The 6,766-nt window shown below is 43.3% G+C and overlaps 1 protein-coding gene across 6 annotated transcripts in view; it reads right to left on the bottom strand.

Moving 5' to 3' along the window:
- Positions 1–1,987: 1,987 nt before the first annotated feature.
- Positions 1,988–6,766, bottom strand: part of SMARCA2 (SWI/SNF related, matrix associated, actin dependent regulator of chromatin, subfamily a, member 2) — a 129,150-nt gene continuing 124,371 nt past the window's right edge. For all 6 annotated transcript variants that reach the window (XM_053371157.1, XM_053371158.1, XM_053371160.1 and 3 more), the window contains 3 exons: positions 5,769–5,898; positions 4,734–4,876; positions 1,988–2,882 (listed from right to left, as the gene is read on the bottom strand). In XM_053371157.1, coding sequence (XP_053227132.1) covers positions 2,847–2,882; positions 4,734–4,876; positions 5,769–5,898 — 309 coding nt within the window. In that variant the 3' untranslated portion in view covers positions 1,988–2,846. The remainder of the gene's footprint in view (positions 2,883–4,733; positions 4,877–5,768; positions 5,899–6,766) is intronic.

Genomic DNA, 6,766 nt, shown 5'->3' with positions numbered 1-6,766 from the left:
GTTGCTCACCTGACCTGCCTTCCCACGCTTCCCTTAAGGCCTCCTTAGTCACACCAGAACAGGGTGGTAGGAGCTTTTTACTCCAGGAAGACCCCCTAGTGAGAGCAAAAGGAAGCACTATGAGAAACTTGGATATACAAGCTAGGTGCCAAATGTCTCATTACGGTCGTCCAAATATCTAGGTACCATTTGGGGTCAAGAGGGCCCTAAAGGTTGCTCATCTTCCAAAGCAACTACTCTATTCCACACTTAAAAATGGAAAGTGTAGTGCTGGTGGTCAACAAAAGAGGTTTAAAGACTGTCTGAAGGCAAATCTAAAAAAAAGTAGTATAAACACAGACAATTGGGAAACACTGGCCTGCGAGCGCTCCAGTTGGAGAACAGCCTTTACCAAAGGTGTCATGGGCTTTGAAGATACCTGAACTCAGGACGCAAGGGAGAAACAGGCAAAGAGGAAGGAATGCTTGGCAAATCCACACCGTGATCAACTCCCGCCCAGAAACCAATGTCCCCACTGTGGAAGGATGTGCGGATCCAGAATTGGCCTCCATAGTCACTTACGGACTCACTGTTAAAACCGTGTTTATGGAAGACAATCTTACTCGGCTATGAGGGATCGCCAAAGAAGAAGAAGAAAAGAAAATCATATAAGATTCTCTTTTCGGTCCCTCTTGACCCCAAATGTGACTGAGTCTCAATAAAACATCTGGCTAGTTCAGAGGACAACCTTGAGCTGGGCTAAGAGCTTTGAGACCTTTAAAAAAGAAAAGTCTTGATCCAGGGACTGTCCACATATCTATTGGCCTGTCCCTGCCTCTTTTTCTTAATGGTGACACGGACCATTCATAACATGGGAATACTATTCACAACTGTGAGCAGGGCATTGGGGTGGGGGAAGTGAAGACAAGAGACAACAATTCACTATAACGTTGTTTGCTGTTCCTGCTCAGGCTGCACAGAAAAGGCATTTTGGCTCCTGAAATTCATTTGGACTGTGTAACTAAAATATGAACGGACAGAGTTCTACAGGATGTGGTCTTGGTGTGTGGAAACAGCCCAGATCCAAGGATCCCCAGGCATGGACCTCCAGGTGGCAGAGATTTCAGAAAAGGAAGGAACCTTTTATCATATGTGGTGGACCTGTCCCAAGGTGAAAGACTTCTGGGAAAAGATTTATAATGAACTGAAAAAAATGTTGAAATATACATTTATAAAGAAACCAGAGGCCTTTCTTCTTGGAATAACAGGTTTGGAATTGCCCAAGAAAGATGTTAAATTATTTTTGTATGCCACAACTGCTACTCGTATTTTGTTAGCTAAAAAGTGGAAAACCCAAGAATTACCAACAATAGAAAAATGGCAGATGAAGATGATGGATTTTTCGGAGCTAGCCGACCTGACCGGAAGAGTCCGCTACCAGGAGGAGGAGGAGTATCAGGAAGAATGGAATAAATTTAATGATTATTTAGTTAAATTATTTAGTTAAAGTTAAACTAACTGGAAATAGCTTGCAGATACTTAATGGGCTTAGGATTTTATTTATGTTAAGTGATGAATTAATATGTTTAATTCTGTAAGGTGAAGATTTAAGGATGTTAATGTTTAAGTTAAATTTCATAAAAATTGGGATTTGGAAAACCGTTAAAAGGACATGCAATGAAATTCAACCAAGGGGAAGCGAGGAAGTCACTTAACAAAGTTAATAACTGTAATTTTTAATAAAGCTATGATTTATGTTTGTTTTGTTTGTTTGTCTTGTGTGTTTGTTTGTTTATAATACTGTGAAAACCAATAAAAATTTTTTGGGGAAAAAAGAGATTTCAGGTGTCATCCTGGCTCCTGGGCATCTTCACTTTGTCGCAAGTGGCTGAGAGCCGGGTGCAAAACGCGCCTGGCACCTGGTGAATTTTGAACACGGAAAGGAAGTGAGAATGAAGCTCAACGCCGCAATGTCATTCCGCTTGGAAAACACGGATGGCACAGACCCTTCAAAATTACTGGAATTTTATTTGCCTCAGGCTTATGACTTGCAACCAAAGACATTGTGCAAAGAAAGCAAAGATTAAGTACACTTGGGGGAAAGGTGGCAAACCACATTGGTAACACAAAAGGTAATCTGATGAAAGAAGCCATTCATTATACTATATAGATTGCAATATTCAATAGCATTTTAAATCCAACTTTTTTTGTAATCAAGAAAAAAAAGAAGAGAAGGAATAAAAGGAAAAGTAAAGTTTACAGTAGACATAAATTTCATGTATACAGTTCAAAAAGCATTTCTTTTTCAAGAGAGAATCAAATGATGCAATGAATGAGGCAGGACTGGGTAGAGGCTAGCTACTGTACATTTAAGAAAATTGTATATATGCACCACAGTGAAGAAACAAATACAGAACTAATAAAACCTTGAAAACTGCCTGATGAAAAATAAAATCACCAGTTGCTTTTAATGGCTTCTCCTGGTTAGCAATGCTACAAAAGACATTGTTTTCAAATCTTTCTGATGCCGAATGATAGCATCTAATCAAATATTGAAACCAGGAATGTCAAACCATTAGTAAGTTAAACCCAACCCATAGAAATATACTATCAACCCATGTTTTTTTTTCCATCAAAAGCTTTTTTTTTTTAAATCTTTGAGGCCCATTTGGTCACAGTATGTTACATGTTTTTCCTTTTTTTTTACACCATGATACCATAACGTTTGTCTGGCAATATCCTAAAGCTAGTTATAGATGATGTAAATACAGAAACGCCCCGATGCCGATCTGGCAGAGTGAATTCGCTGGGTGCAAAATGAGGGAAGAGAAGAACGGTTCTCCTTTATGAACATCGGACCGTGTGAGTCACTCGTCGTCACTTCCGCTGGCTTCCGACTGGTCCTGGATTGAAGAGGCAAGGGGGGTGGGGGGAAGGTTAGAGGTTTTGTTTGTTGAAAGCATTGCAAAAAAGACAATGTTACTTTGACACCCCTGTTTGGGCCATAATAAAGAAACAAGGTGCAACCAATAGATAGCAAGGCAATCCAGTTAATTTAGTCATGCCTCTGGATTTCTCGCAAGATGTTCTGTAATAGGTTTATGAGATATCACGCACAGCTGTGCTGTGTGCATCTCGCAAGTCTCACGGCTTTCGCGACGATTTACTTCCAAATAATTATACCAAAAGACTGATGGCATGTACAGTATGCTCACTCAGAACCAAATCCTGGGGAGTTTAGCGGGGCTTACGCAGCCTTAGCTGGCCTTTATAGGTAAAGGTAAAGGGACCCCTGACCATTAGGTCCAGTCGTGGCCGACTCTGGGGTTGCGGCGCTCATCTTGCTTTATTGGCCGAGGGAGGCAGCGAACAGCTTCCGGGTCATGTGGCCAGCATGACTAAGCCGCTTCTGGTGAACCAGAGCAGCACACGGAAACACCGCTTACCTTCCCGCTGGAGCAGTACCTATTTATCTACTTGCACTTTGACATGCTTTCGAACTGCTAGGTTGACAGGAGCAGGGACAGAGCAACGGGAGCTCACTCCGTTGCGGGGATTCGAACCGCTGACCTTCTGATCGGCAAGCCCTAGGCTCTGCGGTTTAACCCACAGCGCCACCCGCGTCCCATAGCTGGCCTTTATAGGCTACCTTAAAACAAAATTAACAAAGAGCAACCTTTGTGCACCTGCAGAATTTCTTTCTTTTTCCTCTGAAGTGCAGGAGCCCATGCATATTGCAAACGGCTGGCAGAACTCCCCTGGCAAAACCCCATTTGCCATTAAGGGACCCTGTTCTTCAAGAAACAACAGGACTCCACATAATAACATTTCACACAACAGAGGTGTCTTTCCAGCTAGCCATACAAGAGTAAAGCCAGGCAGAGGCAAACTCGGCCCTCCAGATGTTTTGGGACTACAACTCCCATCATCCCTAGCTAACAGGACCAGTGGTCAGGGATGATGGGACTTGTAGTCCCAAGACATCTGGAGGGCTGAGTTTGCCTATGCCTTAGTACTTAATTTTTTAAAAAGTACAAACATACAGCAAAAAACAATTCAAGACTGAAATATCAAGATTACTCTGAATCTCCTGACTTCCCCCCATCCCTTCCACAGGTCCTAGTAATAATATTCACAACTGCATATCAATACTATCCAAGATTTATCCTTCCAAATTAGCCATACTTCCCCTTATTCTACAAGTGTGGTTGAAATCCTGCTAATGTTTTAGCCTGCTTACAATGGTCTTGTAAATAAATTGTAAACTTTCCCCATTCAAGTTCTCGTCTTCTTGATTTCTGAGCTTCCCAGTTAATTTGGCCATTTCAGTAGAGTCCATCAACTTGATTTGCCATTCTAATACTTAATTTTAACTTGGCCGGCTGAGCTCCAAAGAACTACTTGCTCAAGGTCTCCTTTACCCCCTTTTAGGAGCATCTCCCTGAAATTTGCCACTTATTTCTTGATGCAAATCTCTTCCCTGAAGCTCAGAAGAAGCTTCATGGCTCCTTCGATCTCAGGCATTGAGTCCAAGTGCTGAGCATCTTAATGGAGGGGAGGTGGGATACTATGCAATGCTCTCAAAACTTTTATGCATCCTGAACCCCCTTGGCCCCCCGACTGGAGCTCCCATCAGGGCTCCTGCTGGACTGTTAACCTCCAAAGGCGAATCCCAGTCGTGCCGACTGCAGATACAGGCACAGTGATTGGGGGGGGGGGGGAATGCATTTACTGCTCTTGTAAGCAACACTCACATTTTCATCTTGATCCTCATCGCTGTCGTCGTCGCTCACAACCGGTTTGGCTTTGACTCGACTTTGCCGCTTCTTGCCTTTTCCTTTCTCCCTGTTTTTATCCTCCTTTTTGTTTAGTTTGATTTTGACTTTTACAGATTTGGCTGCAAAAAACCCAAAAAGCCCACGGAAGAAACTTAGCGGCCAAAATTAACAGACCGGACGCAGATTTAGTCTGGCTTACAGCAGAGCCGAAGACATTGACAGGACTTACGTCCGTCATCGCAATCCTACACACTATGGATGTGAACCAATCTAGTCTCAAGTGTGACTAAATGTGGGTCAAGCCCAGTATTTAAGGTTTCTCAACCACTGACTCCCCTGGTTCCTCTGGAAGGAACAGTGGGCTATAAATTTAAACCATAAAACAAACAAACTCACACAAATCACTCATTCTCTCTCTCTCTCTCTCTCTCTCTCTCTCTCTCTCTCTCTCTCTCTCTCTCACACACACACACACACACACACACACAACCATCCTGAAAAGCATTCTTGATTCTACTTGCAAAGAAATAATCTGAATGTAAATTTCATATAAGGAAATTTCCTATTTTAAAACAGTGCATTTTTTCTAGGGGGGGGGGGACGCAGGGGTACACATACCCCTAAACAGTTTGTGAATCTACCGGAAGAAAAAACTGTTTTTTAAAAAATTGTTAGTTTCTTCTCTAGCAGGGTGAACCGTCGGTTCCATTGCTACCCCCGACGGCGGCTTCCTTTCCTTTCCCAGTGCTTCCCGTGTCTCGGACAGAAGCGAGCATTTAATATGTGAAGCGGTGTGGAATGTGGATGTGTGGTGTTTTACTGATGAAAGCTTGGTCTCATGGAGGGGCACTATTTCAATATGGGCTATGCATGTTGTTTGTACTTTTGTCCATTTACTGTATTTGTTTCCCCTGATTTGAACTATAAAATGGTGGTTTTCTCGAGTCAAAACGAAAGTACCCCTAAACATTTTTTAAGAAGAAAAAAAAAGCAATGAAGTGAGAGGCTCACATTCAGATTCCGACTCGTCTTCCTCGTCTTCTTCTTCCTCGTTGCTTTCGTCCTCGCTCTCCTCTTCTTTGGCAATCTTCTGCCGCGCACTTTTGAACACCGACTGCAGAACAATGGAGTCCTCATAGATCTGTGGCAGGGAAGCAGGGCTGCGTCAGGCTGGCAAGCTGTGCTTCATCAAAGATTCACAGCGTGGAGCGCTATTTCCTATGCAAACCCAGAGAGAGCAAGGCTTCTCTCCCCCATTACAAGTCACAAGCCTTGTTGCATGAATTTTACAGGAAATGCCAATGTTAATTTTTCATGCACTAAATGAGGGTTAAAAAAAAAAGCCTTTTGGTGGCAGCCTGAAACAAAATGAAGCTCCATATTATATTTTCACATTTCTAAGCACCACCTACTCTTATGTTTGAATGCAGGTAGGTAGCTGTGTTGGTCTGACGCAGTCGAAATATATATTAAAAAATTGTCCAGTAGCACCTTAAAGGTAAAGGGACCCCTGACCATTAGGTCCAGTCGTGGCCGACTCTGGGGTTGCGGCACTCATCTCGCTTTATTAGCCGAGGGAGCCAGCGTACAGCTTCCGGGTCATGTGGCCAGCATGACTAAGCCACTTCTGGCAAACCAGAGCAGCACACGGAAACACCGTTTACCTTCCCACCAGAGTGGTACCTATTTATCTACTTGTACTTTGACGTGCTTTCAAACTGCTAGGTTGGCAGGAACAGGGACCGAGCAACGGGAGCTCACCCCGTTGCGGGGATTCGAACTGCCAACTTTCTGATCGGCAAGTCCTAGGCTCTGTGGTTTAACCTGCAGCGCCACCCGCGTCCCTAGTGCCACCCGCGTCTCTAAGTAGCACCTTAGAGACCAACTAAGTTTGTTCTGGGTATAGGCTTGTGTGATGTTAGACTAGAATCTAAATCTGAAGAAGTGTGCATGCACACGAAAGCTTATACTCGGAACAAACTTAGTTGCTTGTGTTTGAATTATTTAAT

The sequence above is a fragment of the Podarcis raffonei genome, chromosome 17 (assembly GCF_027172205.1).
Source record: "Podarcis raffonei isolate rPodRaf1 chromosome 17, rPodRaf1.pri, whole genome shotgun sequence".
NCBI lineage: Eukaryota > Metazoa > Chordata > Lepidosauria > Squamata > Lacertidae > Podarcis > Podarcis raffonei.
Note: the sequence above shows the minus strand (reverse complement) of the source record. Positions and strands in the feature narration are given on the sequence as shown.